General features: G+C 36.1%; 1 protein-coding gene across 4 annotated transcripts in view; it reads right to left on the bottom strand.

Annotated features, from left to right (window-relative positions):
• ndrg4 (NDRG family member 4) overlaps window positions 1-21870 on the bottom strand; it is a 67180-nt gene that overhangs the window by 24174 nt on the left and 21136 nt on the right. For 3 of the 4 annotated variants that reach the window (XM_022683884.2, XM_022683886.2, XM_022683885.2), the window contains 3 exons: window positions 21615-21705; window positions 18657-18800; window positions 11945-11983 (listed from right to left, as the gene is read on the bottom strand). In XM_022683884.2, coding sequence (XP_022539605.1) covers window positions 11945-11983; window positions 18657-18800; window positions 21615-21705 — 274 coding nt within the window. The remainder of the gene's footprint in view (window positions 1-11944; window positions 11984-18656; window positions 18801-21614; window positions 21706-21870) is intronic. The other variant, XM_022683887.2, reaches the window with a different exon arrangement.

The following is a 21870-nucleotide window of genomic DNA, read 5'->3' as shown; positions in this document are numbered from 1 at the left end:
CAGTCAACTCAACACCTTATTGGTTCTCAATCCAGCAGCCTATTGGTTAGCAGCATTTGGCTCTTAAAACTTTTTGGCCATTAACTCAACAACCTGAGCATCACCAAACTGAGCATCCATTTGTCCGCCAACTTTACACCCGATTAAATTAACATCCTGTTGGCTGATAACTCTGCAGCCTATTGGCCATCATCTCACTATTGGTCATCAACAATTAACACCAATTAACACCCTCAATCAGACACCCCAAGGGTCATCAACTCAGCACCTTACTGGCTATCAATTCAGCATAATTTTGCTAATTAACTCAATTAAGATCAATTTGTCTGCCACAGTAACACTCAACTTGCTATCAACTAAACACCCTATTAACAATCGACTTAACACTCTATTACTTGTCAATCAGCCACACAAATGGTCATCGACTCAGCCTCCTTTTGGCTAGCTTTAGCACCCTATTGGCAGCCAACATAGTACCCTTTTAAAACTGCATGGCTGTCATCTCAACACACTATTTTGCCATCAACTCAACACCCTATTGGCTAATAACTCTATTTCTATTGGCTGTCAATGAATTTCCCTATTGGCCTACTGGAGCCACTATAAGCTTGGACACTTGGAAATATTGACTTAACATTAACACTGTTGATTTAAGACTAATGGTGTTGATTTAACACTACCTGTGTTGACTGAACACTAGCGAACATAATGTTTACAACCTGTTGGCCATAAACTCACTGCCCTACAAACTACAAAGATGTAAAAAAAAATATTTACAATCTTTGCTCAGGTAGAAGTATAGATACTAGGATTTAAAAAAAAGTTCTGTAGAAGTTGAAGTATTTACACAAGCTTTTTACTCAAGTAAAAGTGTAAAAGTACTGGTTTCAAAAATACTTAAGTATTTTTTAAGTATAAAAGTAAAAGTAATGTAAGGGGGAAAAGAGTAGGTCACGCCACAAGAGCCTACAGTGCACTAACCTCACCCCCCCAAAAAAACATATTTTTCTAAAAGCCATGATGACTATAATGTTATATTAAAATGTTAATGTTGATAAATTTGAGATGCACTAGCCTCCCTGTTTCAGCTGCATATATGCACATGGAAAATAAATGCATTTTAGTATAATGGTAATATATTAAAGAACCATTTGGTTCAAGTTGGTTTATGTTTATACATTTTATCCAACCACAATACAATTTAATCTGGATAAAAAGATTTATCTGTTTTTTTTATTAATGATGAGACACCGGAATGAAAACAAGCTGTAATGAAATTGGAGTAATTAGGCTATTTTTTAAAATGTAAGGTGTAGAAAGTTCAAATAATCATGAGAAAATGTAAAGAGCAGAAGTTAAAAGTCCACTGAAACAAATAATTATTCCAGTAAAGTATAGATAAGCAACATTGTATCATTAAAGCTCACCTTCCGCGAAAATCCGATTTTTCTTGTTTTTTGTGGAATACAGTAGGTCTCTCCGAGTTGAATGTGTACACCTGCACATTAAACTGTTTTACAGCCCCCATTGTCTGCAGGAGCTAAGCAAAGAAATCCCCCCTCCCCCCCTCCGAAAAACGGGTGAATTTTGAATTATCTTTCTGCCTACGTAGGCAGAAACTCACAGACCAGCCCACCTTGGCTCGAGAAACTCCCAGAGGCGGAGCTGAAGCGACGCAACATCACCGCTCATCAGTTAGGAGGTGGGAGGCAGTGAGCGGTGGAGGGGCGTCGCAGTGCTCCTAGCCAATCAGAGGAGAGATATTTGCATGCTGTTTGCATGTATGAATATTCATGAGCAAAGCTGGAATCCGGTCATTTTGGACACACCCCTAAAACAGTCCATTAAAAAAGAGCTATACAGAGACACCTGAGCACTTTTTTTTTACAAAAACGGCTCACATGTCATTCATTCATACTAGAGACCACAACTAGACATTTTAAAATGAAAGAAAAAACGACGGAAGGTGACCTTTAAATAAGGGAGCAAAGTATTTGTACTTATTACTTGTCATTGCTTGACACCTATTCTGCCCTACCAGCCATCAAGTCCCTAATGGACCACCTATTAAGCCTCTTCTGGCTATTAATTCAGCCATTAACTGGCCCTTAACTCAGCCTCCTAATAGCCAACAAATTAAATGTTTTATTGGCTGACTAAGTCATCATTACACACCACCCCCTTTTCCATTGGCTGTAAGATCTGTCACTCTGAGTTGTTTTGCTCTTAAACTAGGTCTGTGTTCTCTCTTCTCTCTCACTCACTGATTCACATGCACACACACACGTACACACACACACACACGTACACGTACACACACACACACACACACACACACACACACACACACACACACACACACACACACACATGTACACACTCCACCTTGTTTTATTGTCCACTTCATATTCTGAGCCAATTCAATCTAGACCAAGGCATTCAAGGCCATATCCCAGTTACAGCCATAACAGCAGCGATAAATAATGAATCTTCTCCTTGCTGTCTTAGATGAGCTCAGACATGCTCCAGCTCCACTTTCAGACCCACATTAAACATTACATTTTACTATGCTATTTTTAACCCATTGAACTCTAGTCTTTTCAGAGTTTTATCATGTTACTTTTAATTCAGAAAGTAGTTTAAATTATCTTAGCTACTACTAACAATATTCAACATACAACATTTTAAGATAAGTAATTCAGGTGTTAAGCCTTTATAATTACATAGGTTAACTCTCAGCACAATCCCTATCCACCTTATTCCACTACACCCAGTTTTAAGAGTTTTTGCTTCTGCACAGAAATTAAATTTATATTTATTTCAAATTAAAAGGCTTTTATGGTCTTATTGTATATACTTTAGCATAACTACCTTAGCTTACAGGCTATTTAATGCTATTTAGAGCATAGCTAACCCTGACGATGTAATATCCACCTTCTAAAGAAGAGGAGCTGCATCATTGGTTTAATGTTCTACAGGCAACAAATGTAAAACACTTATCCAAATATCCATACATCTACTTTTACCCTTGATTGGTAAACTTGATTATGGATTTCAGGTGAATCAGGTCAGCATATGTTAGCTTAACAGCTAATATAAGCCACACCAGCACCCCAGGTATCTGCTTCACCATAGGTCTATAACCAAGCTAAACTTGTGAAAGTTGTGTGCTTTTATGTTTTCTACTGAAAAAAAAAATCAAACATTGAAGACAAACTTAGCTCTGGAGGCTTCGTTTTATTTATTTTAATATTCGTTTTAAGCACTGAATAAATATTGGGGTTACCTTTCCTCCTCACATTGTTTTAATTTGATGTGTTTATATTACCTCCATCTCTTAAGATTGTTCAAATTAAGACAACATGATCATATGTTTAAACACAGTACCAGTCAAAAGTGGTCAAACCTTAAATTCATTTTTTTTTCTTCAGAAGAAAAACTTTTTCAGATTCAGATTTAGTAGGCTTCTCTTGCTTATCTTGTACATCTTGGCTGGATTTTCTCAGTCAACTTCATGAGCTGGAGTCACCTGGAATGGCTTTTATCGGTTATCATCCGTACTGAACTAGTAAGGAGTTAATTCCTTGAATTTCTTGTCTCTTAATTTGTTTGAGAACATCAGTTGTAAAGTTGTGAAGAGGTAGAGTTACAGGTATACAGTGAATAGCTCTATTTGAGTAATGTTCTAATCCATATTATGGCAAGACCTAGTCAACTAAGTAAAAATTAAATACTTTAAGAAACGAAGGTCTGTCAATCTGATACATTTCAAGAACTTTGAAAGTATCCTCAAGTGCATACGCAAAGACGTTCAAACGTAATGATGAAACTGGCTCTCATCAGGACTGCCGCAGGATAACCTCATCAGAGTTCCCAGCCTCAGAAACCGCAAGTTAAACCTCAGAAAAAAAGCCAAAGAAATATTTTGTTTTTTTTAAGTTACTACATGATTCCCACTATATGTGTTCCTTCATAGTTTGGATGACTTCAGTATTTAATGTAGTATAATGTAGAAATAAATAAAAAAAAGAGTTTTGTTCAAGTGTTTGACTGGTACTTGTTTAAGTATGTTTTTTTTTTTTACATTACTGTGTGTAGAACGAGCCTTTACTTTATAAATCCTGACATTATCTCAGCCCAGAACTAAAAGACTAAGAGCATAGCACTGTCTATAGATGTATAGATGTACAGTAGGTCAGTGTGTATAGTGAATTATGTTCTTTAGGAATAGCAGTGTTCCAACTGTCTGCTGTGACCAGATCAACACTGTGGTTAGTAGGTCATGTGCTCCCATCCAATCCCGCTAGAAGGAGGACAACACAGTATCACACCAACAGTTCAGTCTGAAGAACATGGAGCTGACTAGGAATTCTATTTATAGAGTTAGCAGTGAGCTGTGTGAAAGCGTGTGCAACGTGACATTTAAAAACATTGCTGTACTGAATAAGAATCTGATGCATGCATTATTTTCACAAGAATAAAACATCAGAATTAATATCATTATAATCATGAGAAAACAATTATAGCTAACAGTAAGTATACTGAAATCATGTAGATGTATTGACAATGTATTGGCACTTATTGACAATAAAAATATTGCACCAAAAAGGAGCTGTTGGAATGATATGAAACTTTACATATTTGAAAGCAATGATAGTATTTAGTATAAAGGTTTACGTTTATTGAGAAAACTCTACAATTTTAAGGATGTTCTCGAACTCTGCTCGCCCACCATTTTATCTGGAAACAAGCTGATATACAGTTGCTCATGGAGGTATATGGGTTCTATATATCATCATGTAGAACTTTTGCCCGCAGGTGGCACAGCTGGGCCTGTATGTTCTGCACACTCATGAATGCTAAAGCTGTCAACCCAGCTGGTCCCATAAATGCTCAGTCGAGTCGGCAATAAATCTGGCAACCGGGCAAGCAAAGGAAGAGCTGCAATCTTGCAAAGACATTTCTGGAAAACCATTGCTGAGTGAGCATTATCCTGCTGAAAAAGGTCAGTTCTTATAGTTCTCATAGTTAAAAACCCTATACATATTAAATCTCTCCATCCAGATAGAGTGAATCTGATTGTGATTGGATGTAGAGAAGTATAAACATATACCATTTTGACGCCCTGTTGGTTTATACTGTGATCCATCACACCTGCACTCCAGCAAGAACATAGCAGATGTATGTAGTCTAGTATGAAGATGATCCGTGCAGAGACTCAAGAGAACTCCAGACAAACTCCAGTCCAACTAAGTTTCTTTAATATATTTTTACATTCTACTAAAATACATTCATTTTCAGTGTGCATATATGTAGCTGAAACAAGGAACAGCCTAGTGCATCACAAATTTATCAACATTAACATTTTAATAATATAACATTATAGTCATCATGGCTTTTGGAAAAATGTGTTTTTGGAGGGGGGTAGTGCACTATAGGACTTATAGGGTTTGGCCGGAGCTTTTGTTCTTAATGGCATTTTTTCCTCTTACATTACTTTTACTTTTATACTTTAAGCAGTTTTGATATAAGCACTTTTACCCTTTTATTTGTGTAAAAACATTAAGTTGATACTTTAACTTCTACAGAAGTATTTTAAACCCTAGTACCCTAGTAAATGTGAATACTTTTCACTCCTTTGCTCCACAGCACTCTCCAAATTGCAGCAGTCATGTAAGCACAAGGTGGGTGTTTCTAATAAAGTGACCAGTACAAGGGAGGTTCTAATAAAGTAGCCAGTGAGTGAAAGCACAAGGTGGGTGTTTCTCATAAAGTGGCCAGTGAATGAATGAACAAAGAAGAGTTTCTAATAAACTGGCCAGTATGAGGAAGCTCAAGGTAGGGGGTTTCTAATATCGTGGCCAGTGAATAAAAGCACAAGGTAGGTGTTTCTAATAATGTTGTAAGTGAAAGAAAGAACAAATAAGTGTTTCTAATAAACTGGCCAGTATGAGGAAGCTCAAGGTAGGGGTTTCTAATAGTGTGGCCAGTGAATGAAAGCACAAGGTAGGAGTTTCTAATAAAGCGGCCAATGAATGATTAAACAAAGAAGTGTTTCTAATAAACTGGCCAGTAAGAAGCATTTTAAAGTAGCATTTTATAATTGCCACATCGACACGCTTCCAGTCACAAGACCTGAGAAAGAGTGAGAGGATCTGTTTCTCAGCACAGTTTTTATTTCCCTCTAGTGTGAAAAACACTTTAGCACGCTGACTTTGACCTCAAAACACTTTTTTACTGTGACTTTAGTGATTCTATTTCAGTAGTCATATTTCTCTCTCTATCTCTCTCTCTCTCTCATCTCTATCTCTATCTCTACCACCCCCACAAACCAACTTCCATGCCACTCAGAGGGTGTACACATGGTCATACACACACACACACACACAACAAAGTATACACCAAAATGCAGTTGCATAACTCACACAGGTTTGTTTGGTAAAGAGAGATGGCTCTATTTATTGGAGTGTTTTATGTAAGAGAGAGACTAGAGTTCAGCACACTGACAGCAGAATAAATCCAGTGATAATCACACTGTACTCTGTACTGTACACGTGCTGGAAGAATAAATTAAGTAAATGAATAACTGATTAACGTAAAAGTAATTAAATGACCAACTTACTATCCATCTACAGTGCCATGGAAAAATATTTAAATGTGGAACTGTTCCATATTTTTCACATTTTATTTTGTTCAAATAAACATCTGGAAAGTGTGGCGTGCATTTGTATTTATTAACCAAGTATCTCCCACTCTGGATCTCTGCAGCTCCTCTAGAGTCACCATTGGCCTTTTGGCTGCTTGACTAATTAGTGCCCTCCTTATTTTGGCTGTCAGTTTAGCTGGATGGACATGTTTTGGAAGGTTTGCTGTTGTGCAACACTCCTTGCATTTTCAAATGATGGCCTGAAAAGTGCTCCATGAGATGTTTATAGATTTATACATATCTACAACTACCTGACCTGTATAATGTGTTCCTTCAAAGAACAACTGTATTTATACTGAGAATAACTCACACAGAGTTGGCTACTTTAATCTACTAATTAAAGGACTTCTGAATGCAGTTACTTGCATTGGAATTTGTTTAGAGTTATCTCTAAGTACCAGGGACTGAATACAAATGCAGGCCACACCTTTTTTAATTTATTTGTTTAAACAATCAAAAACTATGTACCATTTTTAGTAATTAGTAATTGGCTGGAATAACAAACTAACTTTTAATTTTTTTTTTAAATAACTCAATCTTGTTCCTGGGAGAACTTTGCCTTTCACATTTTAGTGGTTCCCTGCTCCAAACACACCCCCTACAACTCTGTAATGACTTATTTATCTTCTGAATCTTCTGATTTGATGGATTAGATGTGTTGCGAGCAAGACAAGCACTAAAATGTGCAGTTCAGGATGAATTTATTTTTATTTAAATTTATCTTTGTTTTTCATTTAAACTGGTTCTGTGCTGGGATTAGAGCTGGAGTCCTTAACACCACTGGCAGAGAGGAGAGCCCTCAGCAAGCTGCTGAACATCATGGACAATGTTCACAATCCTCTGCACAGCACCATCACCAGGCAGAGGAGCTCATTCAGCGGCAGACTGCTGTCCCAGTCCTGCTCCACCGACAGACTCCGAAAGTCTTTTGTCCCTCAGGCCATAAGACTGTCCAACTCCTCTCAGCACAGCAAACTAAAGACTCTGTGAGACTTTGTCACTAAGGCCACTCTGGTCACTACATGGACATACCCCTCATCTCATCTCATCTCATCTCATCTATCTATCTATCTATCTATCTATCTGCTTTATATTAATAACACTGGAAGTAAAATCACACCTGTCTGCTGATAAGTTTATATATTCTATCTTTGTGATGGTTAGGTATAATGATAACCTCAATCATAAGTCAGATTTACTAAAAAGAAAAACTTTTTTATGGGAATAGTTGTTTTTGTATAACCTCCCCACACACAGCCCATGCTCACACCCACACACGCATACAAAGTGTCTTCACGCCTTTAACTTTTAATCTGATTCTCACTAACACCTGTACTGAGAAGTCTGTCTCTCTCTCTCTCTCTCTCTCTCTTTGTCTCTGTCTGCAGTAGAATTAACAGCTGCACCCGTGTGGCTTCTGCTCACTGTTTTAATTAAAGGCTTTAAATAAAGTGTGGAGTGAAGGTGAGAGGGAGTCAGACTAGTCTATAGGTAAAAAACGAGCAACTGTGTAGATGAGAAAAGATAAAACATCAATCAGAACCATAGAATGAACATTGCCCATAGCCAGTACAACCGTTTGGAATGTCCTGAAGAAGAATGTCGTCACTGGTGTACTAAATAACAGGTGATGAACAGGTAGACTAAGGAAAACCACAGCAGTTGATGACATTGTGACATGAAACATTGTGAATGCTGTAAAGAAAAACCCTAAACAACTGTTAGTGACATCAGCAACAACCTCGAGTGGGCAGGAGTGAGGGTATCACAATCTACTGGAAGGTCCGGCTGGAATTTTCCAAGAAATACAGAACAAAGACTGTGGACTGATTATAAACTGATGAAACAAAGACTAACCTTTTTCAGTGTGTTCGAAAGGCTAAAGTGTGGAGAAAGAAAATATCTGCTCATGACCTCAAACATACCAGCTCATCTGTGAAACACAGTGGAGGTAGTGTCATGATTTGGGCTTGCATGGCTTATTCTGGGATGAGCTAATTAAACTTAATTTATGTTTAATGAATTTAGAAGTCTACAGAAACATTTTGTCTGTGAATTTAATGAAAGACAAAATCAAACTGATTGGGAGATCCTTAACCATGCAAAACCCACTACAGCCTGGAAAAGCACCACAGAGGAAGAATGCAGAAGGTTAATAATGTCAGTGGGTCACAGACATGATGCAGTTACTGCAAGCAAAGAATTTGCAACAGAAATTACGTCATATTCACTTTAATTTACTTAAGGTTTATCCTTTTCAAATACTTTTGCTCACTAGAAAAATAGGTGGGTTCAGATATAAGGTGCTAGAGTATCTTCTGAATTGTGTATCAGATCCAGATGTAAATACTTCGAAAGCTGAAATGTTAATGTTTTGTCCCATATTCATCTTTTAATGTCAAACCCATATGTTTTCAGTCTACAGCAGAAATAACTGAATCACTGTTTTAATACTTTTGAAGTTCTAGAAAAAAATAAGAGACCACTTAAAAACAATGAGTTTCTTTGATTTTACCAAATTAAAAACCTCTGGAATATAATCAAGAGGAAAATGGATGATCACAATCCATTAAACCAAACTGAACTGCTTGATTTGTGCACCAGGAGTAAAGGCATAAAGTTATCTAAAAGCAGTGTGTAAGACTGGTGGAGAAGAGCATGCCAAGATGCATGAAAACTGTGATTAAAAAACAGGATTATTCCACCAAATATTGATCCCTGAACTCTTTATGAATATGAACTTGTTTTCTTTGCATTATTTAAGGTCTGAAAGCTCTGCATCTTTTTTGTTATTTCAGCCATTTCTCATTTCATGCAAATAAATGCTCAATATTTTTATTTGGAATTTGGGAGAAATGTTGTCCGTAGTTTATAGAATAAAACAACAATGTTCATTTTACTCAAACATTTAACTATAAATAAAGAGAAACTCTTATTTTTTTCAGAGCTGTATATAATGGATATAATAGCTATATGTTTAATGTATTACATATATTGCACACAGCTTATTTATCTATTGATTCATGAATTAATTTATTCAGTAATTTACTTTGTGTTTTTATTTTGAAAGTTTTTAGATAGTTTTAATCCTGCACTGTCAGATATTAGATGGATCACGTCTTAATACAATTAAAATAAACTGGAGGTGTTTATTTAATCTAAAATCTGAAAATATGCCAGGATTAAATAAAGTGAGTTTTATGCTGAGCTAATGAAGTCTGTATATGCTGACGCTGACTCACTGAACAGAACCGTTTGTCTTGATTAAATTTAGATCACAAAAAAATCTGTGTTGATTATAGAGATGAACTTGGTCATATTAAACATCTAAAGTTGTAGCACGTAATAATAATGTAAAAAGGATGGAAAGAGTGGAGAAAGGTTGTTTTGAGCCACAACTACTGTGATTTGCTTTTCTGACCCTCTCTTTATTTCATGTATGAATAGCTATAATTTCTATAAAAGCCTATAACTGTTGTTTTTCTCTATTTGGGAAAATTTATTTTGAATACTTTGCACAGTTAATGTTTTTTACATTTTTTTCAATATTTTATTTGTCCGAATATTTTATCTTTAATCAGTGTTCATTTGTCTCTTGCCTCAATTTAGAGACCTTGTAATATGCAAAGTACATTTGTTGACTTTATTATTATGAATTTTTGCACTCTTATTCATCATTCCTATTAGTCAATTTTTTTTTTTTTTATTGATATACATTTGTCATTGTTTTTATTTAAAAGCCTTGTTACATGCAAGCTAATTGCTTTTATAGTTTGAACATATTGACTATTTTTTGTTATTTAAAATACTTTTTAGAGTTTTAGGCTCTTACAATTTTAGATATTTTTAATATACCGATACATTGTTTTAAAATAAAATAGTATATTTGTTAATAACTCATGTGCATTTGTTTTTTTTTTTTATTTAGTGTGCATATTTTTATTTTCTTATTTATTTATTCTTTTGTGAGTGTTTTGGGACCACACACAAAATCTTGCTTATGGCCACCAAAATCATAGGGCCTCCCCTGCCTCAAAGCAATTTCTGTGTAAAACAAGGAAAAAGAACATAAGGGCAGTTTTCCAGCATTGTGAACTTAATATCTGTGTTCTAAACCAACCATGACAGTGTAGCGTTGTATTGGCCTTGCATAAACTGGTGTATTTACTGTGACCACTAGAGGACGCAGTAGCACTACATTTCAATCCTGCAGTTCAGTTTTCAGCTGCTGTGACCTCAGACTGTGGCTAATCTATCTCTGTGTTTATTTAGCTTGAATGACCATATTTTAGTTTGGTCAAGGGCACCTGAGGGCATCTGGAGGCATCTGGGGGTCTGCTATGGATAGGATGCTATGTTGAGGAGACCTAGTGTGGTTTGATGTGTGTGAGTGTAGGAGGAAGTTAAATACTTCTAAAATCATGCTATATTAAATAACAATAACACATAGAAATGAACTCATTTAAAAACACCAGCGAACGACAAGCTGGTTTGTATTTGTTTTGTATGTGTTCATGAATTTCTAGGCTCTGGTCAATCAGCTATAAACATTAAAAAAAAAATGGTTTATGTACATGCTGTGCTGAATTTTTCAAGAGTTAATTACTTGAATTTCTTGTCTCTTAATGTGTTTGAGAGCATCAGTTTTAAAGTTGTGAAGAGGTAGAGTTGGTATACAGTGAATAGACCTTTTGAGTAATGTTCTAATCTATATTATGACAAAAGCTACTTAACTATGTAAAGAAAAAAAATTATTTAGTAAATAAAGGTGTCAATCCGAAACATTTTAAGAACTTTGAAAGTGTCCTGAAGTGCAGTCGCAAAGATAATCAAAAACGTTATGATGAAACTGGCTCTCATCAGGACCACCACATGAAACGGAAGACCAAGGGTTACCTCTGTTGCACAGGATAAGTTCATTAGAGTTACCAGCCCTAAAAACTGCACCCCAGATAAGAGCACCTAAATGCTTCACAGAGTATTTTGGTTTGTTTAACACGTTTTAAGTTACTACATGATTTCTTATGTGTTCCCTTATAGTCTGGATGACTTCAGTATTAATTTGTACTTTGTACAAAACTTGTCTGACTTAAAAAAAAGAAAACTGAAATGTGCTTTAAACCTCAAATCTATGTAACTCAAACATCTAGCATAAAAATCTTAGAGTACTTATACCCATTTTTCAGATAGTCTGAATTTGATTCATAACAGAATATTACAACATAACATTTCCATTACCTTCCAGTCTCCTACAGGCACGAAGGTCTCGCAGTTCTCCTGCAACACACACAGATTAATTAGGATATGGCAGGACAGGGTGCCATCCCAGCACTATACGAAAAGACCACTGGAAACACTGTGATGATTTAAAAAACAAACTGAAGCTGCAAAATGGGGCTAACATATGATGTAGCCCAACAGTAACTGAAAATCTGCTAGAAAGAATAATGAACTCTCACAAGAAATGGATGTTTGCTGCGAGTCCTAGACAACAGTATGAAAAGAGCACTTAAAAGAGCATTATGCAGACATAAGATAATGCTTACAGCTCTGTAAAATAATCCAGCTCAAGACCAGCTGGTCATCCAGAAAAAAATACATTTAGTGGTGCTTAAAAGTGTGTGAACCTTTTAGAATTTTCAATATTTCTGTATAAATATAATTTAAAACATTAACAGATATCTACAGTCCTAAAAATAGACAAAAAAAAACAAGTTAAACAATTGAGACAAAAATATTTTACTTGGTAATTTATTTATTGAGGAAAATAAATAATGATGACGTCCAACCATCTGCGTCTCACCGCTATCAGAGGCACACTGCTGCTCAGGCAATTAGCTCTCCCTCCTGCCCCACCTCTAAACCCATACATCACTCAGTGCCCCTCCCACTCTACCCCTTCCATTTTTAGACTTTATCAAAAAGCTCCTCCCACTCACACCCAATTGAAATCACTTGATTCTAATTTATCTTCAAACTAACTGCTAATCCTAAAGGTTCACATATGTTTCCACTCCCAAATATGTAACATTGGAGAATTTTATGATTATACTGAATAAATTAACGATCAATTTTAATATATATATGTCTTTTTTGTGTACTTGGTTCTCTTAATCTACTTTTAGGATAAGATGAAAATCTGATGATGTTTTAGATCATGTAGAAATGTAAAACAATTCTAAATATTTCACAAACTTTTAAGCACCACTGCAACTTATGCTGGCTTGTTTTTTCTTGATGATCAGCTGGGTTTAAATTGGTAAACATTTATTAGACATGTGGGTTTGACCACTCTGAAGTCATGTCATTTGAAATTTTAAATCTAAGCTAGACCTCTCTATAACAGAAATGAATGCAATTTCCATATACCACTGCTATCACACCCTGTGGTAAACAACTTTGAATGAAGTCTGAGGAAAGCTAGTAGGTTAGCTATGCTAACCCAACATTCCAACAGCTAATGTTAGCTAGCTCTACATTAACCTTAGTTCTATCCCTCTCGATTAAGCTAGTTAAAGTTAGTATGTTAGCTAGCTTGCTGCTAATACTAGTTAGCTTTTTTCTGACATTAGTATGTTAGCTAACCCGCTGCTAATGTTAGCTAGCTTTCTGCTAACCTTAGTTCCATTCAAGGTAAAATTAGCTAGCTCACTTTAGCTAGCTAAAGTTAGTATGTTAGCTAGCTTGCTGCTAATGTTAGCTAGCTTTCCGCTAATCTTAGTTCTCTCCCCGGATTAGATGTTTACTGGCAGCAACTGTGTTTTCCCACCGGCATTAAACGCACCATACCAAAAATGTAATACCTACAGCAAATTTACAGTAAATTTAAGTCAATTTAATTACACAAATTTTAATTTAAGATATTTTAAGAATTTTTAAGAACCTGTGGGAACCCTGCAGCTGTTCATCCAGAGAAAACAGCCTAAGCTGGTCAAGAGTTACATTAAATAACAAGCTAGCCTACCATCATAGGGTATGTTTTTCCTGATATTTAAGAAGGGTAAAAATTTAGAGATCACAAGCACAATTCAAGCACAATTGACACAGTATAACTTACAGTATTTAATAAACTTAAAATATGGAGGATAAACCAACACCAGAATAGTAAAGCTGGGGCAGCAGGTGCTTGTAAGGCTCCTAGCTTCGCTCTTTGGTTAGCGCTTAGGCTAAAATCTAAAGACAGCCTCGCAAACATCCTCACCAGCATGTTCACTTCACTAGGGCTTCATAAATAAGCCATTTGGGTGAGGATGTTGTGGTGTTGGTTTACATTTGGATTTTTTAACAATTGCTTTTTTATATTTTTTAATTCAGCATATAAATTGGATAATCTGTGGGACCTTTTCTTTTTCTTCTATTAAAGTCCAGTTCAAAAGGTTCCTTTTCCCCCAATCTTCACATTTCTTGGAAAATGCAAACGTTGCATGTTATTTCTGTTATAAGAATGTTTAGCAACATTTTTAAAAGGTTCTAGGAAGGTTAGCCTGTAACATTACAGAAATAATGCTATTATAATGTTTCTCACATTTGCAGCTATTCGCATACCAACATAATGGAAATGTTACAAGTAACATTCCCAAACAAAAAAAATTGACAAATTGAACATTCTAAAAACGGTAACTTTAACGTTTTACTAACCAAAAAATGTTGGTTGGGAAATAGACTTCACCAAGCTAATTTTGCAAGGCTGGCTGTTCAAGTATTAATATGTAATACTTATTTTATTTAATACTTATATTTTTAGAGATATTTTGCTGTAGTTACCAATCATATGTTGCAAGGTTAGTTCACATTCAAAAATAGCAAAATCTCATTCAGGAGTAAAATATACTCAGGACAAAACATACAGAGTTTGGGACACTTTTATCCACCACAGGGTGAGACTACAAGCTGGCAATTCTGAAAATCAAATTTATTTTAAACATAAAAAAAAACACATTAAGAACAGGAATGCAGCTTCAGAGTGATGGCAGGTTTATTAGCTTTAGCATTAGCAGTGAAGTTGACATTGGTGACATTAGCATTGTTGGAAATGAATCCATTTCCTGCAGATGAGGGTAAAGAAGTGTAGAGGTTAGTTGGTTAAAGTGCACATCCAAGAAAAGCACATTTAACAACATGTAACACATCTCATTAATACATTAATGTGATTATGCCAACCTGTACCCCAATTGTTTTTTTTTTTTGTTTTTTTTTTTTGGCAGCCTTCCATTTCGTTCACATCTGAGGTCAAGCGTAAGAGTTAGAGCGTAAGAGTGTACACTACCAGCCAAAAGTTTGGACACATCTTATTCAAGCTGTGTTTCTCTCATGTTTATTCTGGAAATGTGTTTTAATAGTGAAGATGACATATATGAAGCATCTTTAAATGAATAGAAAGTGTGTAACCTTTGATTGGTAGTGTCCAAAAACAACACACAGTGAAATGTAAACCAGTGAAAATAAAAACAGTACAGTCTCACTGTTTTGCAGTAAACACTCACTGTCTATTAGGAGCAAGAGCAGAGCAATTCAAGTGTCAAGCTCTGTCTTGGTTATTGTGGATTGAATACATTGAAAGTGAAGGGTTTATTTCCAAAATGCATTAAAAGCAATTAGAGTTTGTTTGCCAGGGCTGAAGTCTATTCACACTGAATCTGATGGACTGACGGACTAATGTTTTAAAATCAGAGCATGCTCAGTTTTCTGTCCTGGACGGATGCATTACAAACCAGGCTGACAAATCTGATCTTCGTTAACTTGGTTGCAACAGCACTGCCTGTCTTGCATTAGCAGAGCACACAGGCTTACACAACAAGCAACAAAGTTATTATACAAGTCTGACTAAAGTATACAGTAAATTTGATTAAACTATATATTTTTAAACTACAACCCTTTTCACACATGCTGCAGCCTAGTTTAGAAATGCAGCTTTTTATTGGTACTGTACACTTTGCAATACTTTCACAGTTTGGACAGTCCTTCTCATTCAATGTTTTTAATTTTTTTTCTTGCATTGTAAATTAATACTCAAGTCATCCAAACTATGAAGGAACACATAAAGAATCATCGTAAACTCGTTAAACAAAGTGTTAAACAAACCAAAATACTCTGTAAAGCTTTTAGTTGGGGTGCTAATGACTTGCGGTTTCTGAGGCTGCTAACTGGATTGAATTTATCCTGTACAACAGAGGTAAATCTTGGTCTTCCTTTCTTGGGACAGTTCTGATGAGAGCCAGTTTCATCATAACATGTTTGATGGTCTTTGATGGCCTGGACTTGAGCATACTTGTTTTCTTTATTTAGCTGAGTAGTTCTAATATGGATTAGAACATTACTTAAATAGAGTTGTTTACTGTATACCTCTTCACAACTTTACAACTGTTGCTCTCAAACACATTAAGAGGCAAAAAAATCAGGTTATTAACTCTTAACAAGTTCAGCACAGCTGTTAACTGAAAGACAAGTCTAGAAGACTCTACCTCATAAAGCTGACTGAGAAGAGCAAGAGATTCCTACTTTGAAGAATCTAAAATATAAAACATATTCTGGTTTGTTTAACATTTTTTGTTCACTAAATAATTCCATAAGTAAGTTAATATGTTCTTAATTCATAGTTCGGATGACTTTAGTATTAATCTACAGTTAAGAACATTTTTGAATAATTAAAATCTCTGAATTTAAGGTGTGTCCAAACTTTTAAGGGGTACTATATGTATACACAACATTGCTAATGTCATGGGACAGAGTAGTTTTGTGTCCCAAGACATTTGCCACATACCATGTACTGGCTTGTGGAATGTCTAATCATGGACAATTCCAGCCAGATGCTGCCAGTCACGATTATTACTAACCACTGCGCTGTCCACTGTGGCTGGTCTATGAAGTATTCCACTGTGGCAGGCATTTTACAATACAATATGCACACGATAGTGATTATTTCACGATAATCTGATCCTTTTATTCATGGCATAATACATTTTGGAATGAAACCTTTCACTTATCTTCACTTGTTGACAATTTCCCCTCAGGAGACAGAGAGCCAAGCAGCAAAACCAGCAGTAAACTGAGAAGTAGACACTCTGATAGAAGGCATATGGTAACATTTAGCACACTTTTACACACACAGGTCACACCCAAGACTGCAGAGCAATACTGATATCAGAAACGGAATTAGCTGATTAGTTCTGTAAAGAAACTAACTCTCTCAGTAGCCAATCAGGTAAGGCATTTCTTTCAACTTGCTAACTGAATTGTTTGTTTTGCCCTACAAATTAGCATGGTGCTAACAAATTAGCATGGTTCTTTACTATTTAGTATCTCTAATAGATTTCCTTATGCATTTTTGCACTTTATAATTGACTGTTAATTTACTGTTCATAATCTGTGTAATTGATCACATACAGTTTAAATGTGTGCACATACTCTCCTAACACCTCTAACTAACTACCTTCTACTACCAGATCAGGAGAATCTCTCGCTATCTTTAATAATAAACTCCTGAAGACAGAGCTCTTCAAAGAACACCTACTCTCCTAACACCTCCAACAAACTAACTACTTCTAACCTCATTTACTGCTCCCCCTCCTTTCCTCCTCTATCCCACGATTTACCTCAGCTTCCTTTAGGCCCTGTCAAAAATGCTTTTTCCTTTAACTTTTATGTCCCCTATTGCTAATGTACCTAATTACTGTAAGTCACTTTGGATAAAAGCATCCGCTAAATGTAATGTAATGTAAAATGTAATGTAATGTAACAGTAGAGCCATCATGAGATAATAGAGCAAGAGCTTTAACAGCCATGTTTAAGGCAATTTTGGGAAGCTGAGCCAACCTGGCCTGGCAAAAAGTGATTTGCAGAGTGATTTGATTAGTTAAAGATACACTGCAGTAGCACTGCATTCAGTGAAAAGATCAAGAGAAGGCCAAAGTGAAAGTGTGCTACTTTTTGTTGCTCGTGGAGGTAAAATGTGATGCTGACTTCAAGCCATAACAGACATTATTTAGTATTTAGTATGAGCCAAAGCATTTAGCCTGAACCAAACTCATGACACAGCAGGGGATCAGTCATTTGATCAGTCGTCTGATAATGCACTAACAGCTTCTGTGAGACAAACACTCCCAGGTCAACAACAGCTGATTTATGCCTCTCTTTGCCTGTAAGCTTATAAACTAAGTGCTACAAAGTGAGACTGATCTATAGTAAGAACTTCACTATTATGTTTCATAGCTAAATAATGATATTGGCCTGATTAAATGTGACGTGTGCGCTTTGATAATGTATTTCTGAAGCAGTGGTTTAGCACTCACTATGAGGGCAATCTTACAGGAATATTCAGATTCCAGTATTTGACAGATCACCTGCTGAATAGTTATGTTTTCTGAAGAGCATAATTAGCATTAGCGAAGGTTAATAAAGACAAAGGTTGCTTTGGCCCTGTTTGGTCCATCATAGAAAGGGTCTAGATAAGCTGATCTGGAATAATCGCACTATAAGGTGCACGTAAAATCCTTAAATTTCCCCCAAAACCAAAAGTGCTGTATATATTAATTTTACAAGTCAGGTATTAAAGAGCAGTAAAGCCACTCCACTGAAGTGCAGCATTATACAGGAGTTCCAGTGAAGTTTCTCCAGCACAGAGACTGGAGCAGTATTAGCATTAGCTGATAACCATGCTAAGCACTAGCTTTTCGCCATTCAGAGTTGAGTATTAGGCAAAACCTGCTGAATTAGAAGGAAAGCATGGCTGCACCCCTGTTCCTTACTAGTGTGGCATAATGTGCTTTGTAATCCGTTTGCCTTAGAGTGCAAATATTCTGTAATAGGAGAAGTAACAGAAAAACGCTGCTGAATAAATTAATTTACTCTGTTCTATCCTGTGAAGAATCATAATGTCACTAAGATTAGTCTGGTCTGACATCATTATCACTCTGCTGCAGGAGAAAAAGGGCGTGATCTGTGCATTAGTTACCATCATGAACCCGCTGGTCCGACGCCGATGCCGGGTCACACCGAGCCAGTGGCGGGCCATCTCGTGCCACCTGTGGGAGTGGCGTGCTGAGTGGGGGCGGGGTTGAGCACAGGGTGCATTTACACTCGTTCCTTTCGCCTGCCTCTTTACATATAAAAAGTGTTACAGAAAACATAAAGCTGTACAGCGCCCCCTGCAGATGTGGGGTTTTGCTGTATACAATATAAACTCCTGCAGGTGGATGTGATTTTAGGTGAAGCACTGAAAATCCCACTGTGATCATTAGTGGAGATGCATTTCCTTAAATTTCCTTTTATTAAGATTCTATATAATAAAAACACATTGGACAATTTATTAGAAACGTCTAGTTGTAGACTGTCTGCTCTAGAACAATCTGTCAGGTAAGGAATAACAAGGAAGGAGTATACAATTATAATAAAGTGGCCAGAGAGTGGAGGCACAAGATGGTATGTGTTTCTAATAAAGTGGCCAGTGAGTGGAAGAACAAGGTACAATAGGTGTTTCTTAGTAGGTGTTTCTAATAAAGTGTCCAGTAAGTGGAAGAACAAGGTACATTAGGTGTTTCTAATAAAGTGGCCAGTGAGTGTAAGCACAAAATAGTAAGTGTTTCTAATAAAGTGGCCAAGATAGTAGGTGTTTTTAATAAAGTGGCCAGTGAGTGAAAGCACAAGATAATATGTGTTTCTAATAAAGTGGCTGTTCAGTGGATACACATGGCTTGGGGTTGTAATAAAGACACCAGTGAGTGAAAGCAGGCAGAAGGTAGGTGTTTCTAATAAAGTGGCCAGTGAGAGGCAGCACAAGATAGTAGGTGTTTCTAATAAAGTGGCCAGTGAGTGGAAGAACAAGGTACAATAGGTGTTTCTTAGTAGGTGTTTCTAATAAAGTGTCCAGTAAGTGGAAGAACAAGATACATTAGGTGTTTCTAATAAAGTGGCCAGTGAGTGTAAGCACAAAATAGTAAGTGTTTCTAATAAAGTGGCCAAGATAGTAGGTGTTTTTAATAAAGTGGCCAGTGAGTGAAAGCACAAGATAATATGTGTTTCTAATAAAGTGGCTGTTCAGTGGATACACATGGCTTGGGGTTGTAATAAAGACACCAGTGAGTGAAAGCAGGCAGAAGGTAGGTGTTTCTAATAAAGTGGCCAGTCAGTATATATTAATTGTCGATAGACTGCAAAGAGGATTAGAGAGAAATGTAATTATTATTGTGAGTCAGCATACTCACTCTTCTTCTGCTGGTGAAAGGCATTACTAATCTAATTTTCTTTATTTCATTTAATAGCTGAAATTCTCATAACACTCTGCACTTTTACAGACCTACAATTCAACAGGATTATGTGGATAACCTTCGCTTCATAATAACAATGATTATTTTTCCACTGAACTCTAAATGTCTCACTCAGCGTAATGAGCACCTCCGCAGGTCAATCAATTTCATTATCTGTAAGAATTGAGCATTTATTGTGTGCTGGTCACTTTAATTCGATTTTGATTAACGTCATTCACCGTGGGGTTCTTGGATTCGCCACAGTCAAAGAAACAGGCTGTTCCAATTCTTAAATAAAAACTCCTTCTGAGGCTTTTCAGCAGAAATGATCTGCCTGTGTATCGGACAGGAGCCAGCAGTTCTCCGATTTTATAAAAAGTGCTATTTTCTCCATCATTGCTTTAGATGACGTTTTTCTGGCCCCCGTATTTCACGCTTTTCAGATCCTGTTAGTTTTTTTCACATTTTGCACTTAAACTGAAAATGTGTCTCTTTTTGGTTTTAGAGAGATAAACCTTCGTCCACACATCATCTTTACAATTTGCTTCAGAAGAAATGAGGACACAGACATTCCTACCTCATCTTCTATATTTAGAACCATCTGCACTCTTAAAAAATGAAGGTGTCACAAAGGTTTTTTTTTTTTTTTTTTTTAACATTGCCATAAAATAATGAATGGCAGATGGTTTCTAATAAAGTGGCAAGTGAGTGGAAATATAAGGTAAGTGTTTCTCATATAGTGATTATCAGAAGGTATGGGAGGTATGGGTATGTAATAAAAAAAATAGGTAGTAACTAGAGGCACAATCCACGTAAAAGAAAAGTGTATTAAGTATATTTTTAAAAGTATACTTAACATGGCAAAGTACATACTTTTTAAAAATAAAATATGCACTTAAATACATACTAAATGTACTATTTCGGAACAACTTATGGCAACTTAAGTATATTTCAGTTGTAATTAAGCTATACTATACAACATAAAGGCAATAAAATGTGCTTTTGAATGCTTTTTTCGTACAACTTCTGTAAACTTTTGTGGATTTAAGTACGTGTTTTTTAAACACCTTTTTGAATAAATTGAAAGTATATTGTAAATGTACTACTTTGCATACTTTGCACAGTATTAATTTTTATATAATTTTCTATATAATTTTAACTATATGATTTTCTATCAACACAATGTATAATTGAAAGCATATTGCTTAAAAATGCATTTTATGGAAATACAGAGAAAGTGTATTTAATGTGTATTTTCATAAAGTAGATTAAATTAAAAAGGCACTTCCAGTGTTCTTCATTTAATTTGAACATACTTTTAATGCTCTTAAGAAAACGTATTTTTGACAAGGGAAGGTAGGTGTTTCTAATGAAGTGTCCAGAGAGTGGAGTCAGTAGCTAGTAGGTATTTTAATTAATTGACATGTAGGTGAAAGTAAGCACAAGGTAGGAATTTCCAATAAAGTGGCCAATAGTTTGGAAGCTAGATGCATAAGGTAGTGTTTCCATTAAGTAGCCAGTGGAAGAAGTACAGACAGTTGTTTCTAATAAAGTGGCCAATGAGTGATAGTTTTTGGTTTCAAAAAAGATTACTCAAATAACCCTTTGTAGGACCCACAGTAGTCACCTATTGAGAGTGTGAATGCAACAGGCACACACACACTCACCATCTCCGTGTCTTGTCCTCTTGTCTCAGGAAGTAATGGCTTTTCCTCAATAAACTGCTGCTCCTTCATGCCAGCCATCCTGGAGAGCAACCTGCAGTCACCATGGCAACACACACACACACACACACCTGAGATTAGAAAGGCCTCTTTGCAGCATCCCATAATCCTATCAAATTCATCCTTCATCCAATAGCCATTACTAACAAACCAGCGCACACTAACAAACACATTAACACTAAAACACATTAACACTAAC

The sequence above is a fragment of the Astyanax mexicanus genome, chromosome 10 (assembly GCF_023375975.1).
Source record: "Astyanax mexicanus isolate ESR-SI-001 chromosome 10, AstMex3_surface, whole genome shotgun sequence".
NCBI classification, from domain to species: Eukaryota; Metazoa; Chordata; class Actinopteri; order Characiformes; family Acestrorhamphidae; genus Astyanax; species Astyanax mexicanus.
The sequence above is the reverse complement of the archived record's forward strand: the minus strand, read 5'-3'. Positions and strand labels throughout refer to the sequence as shown.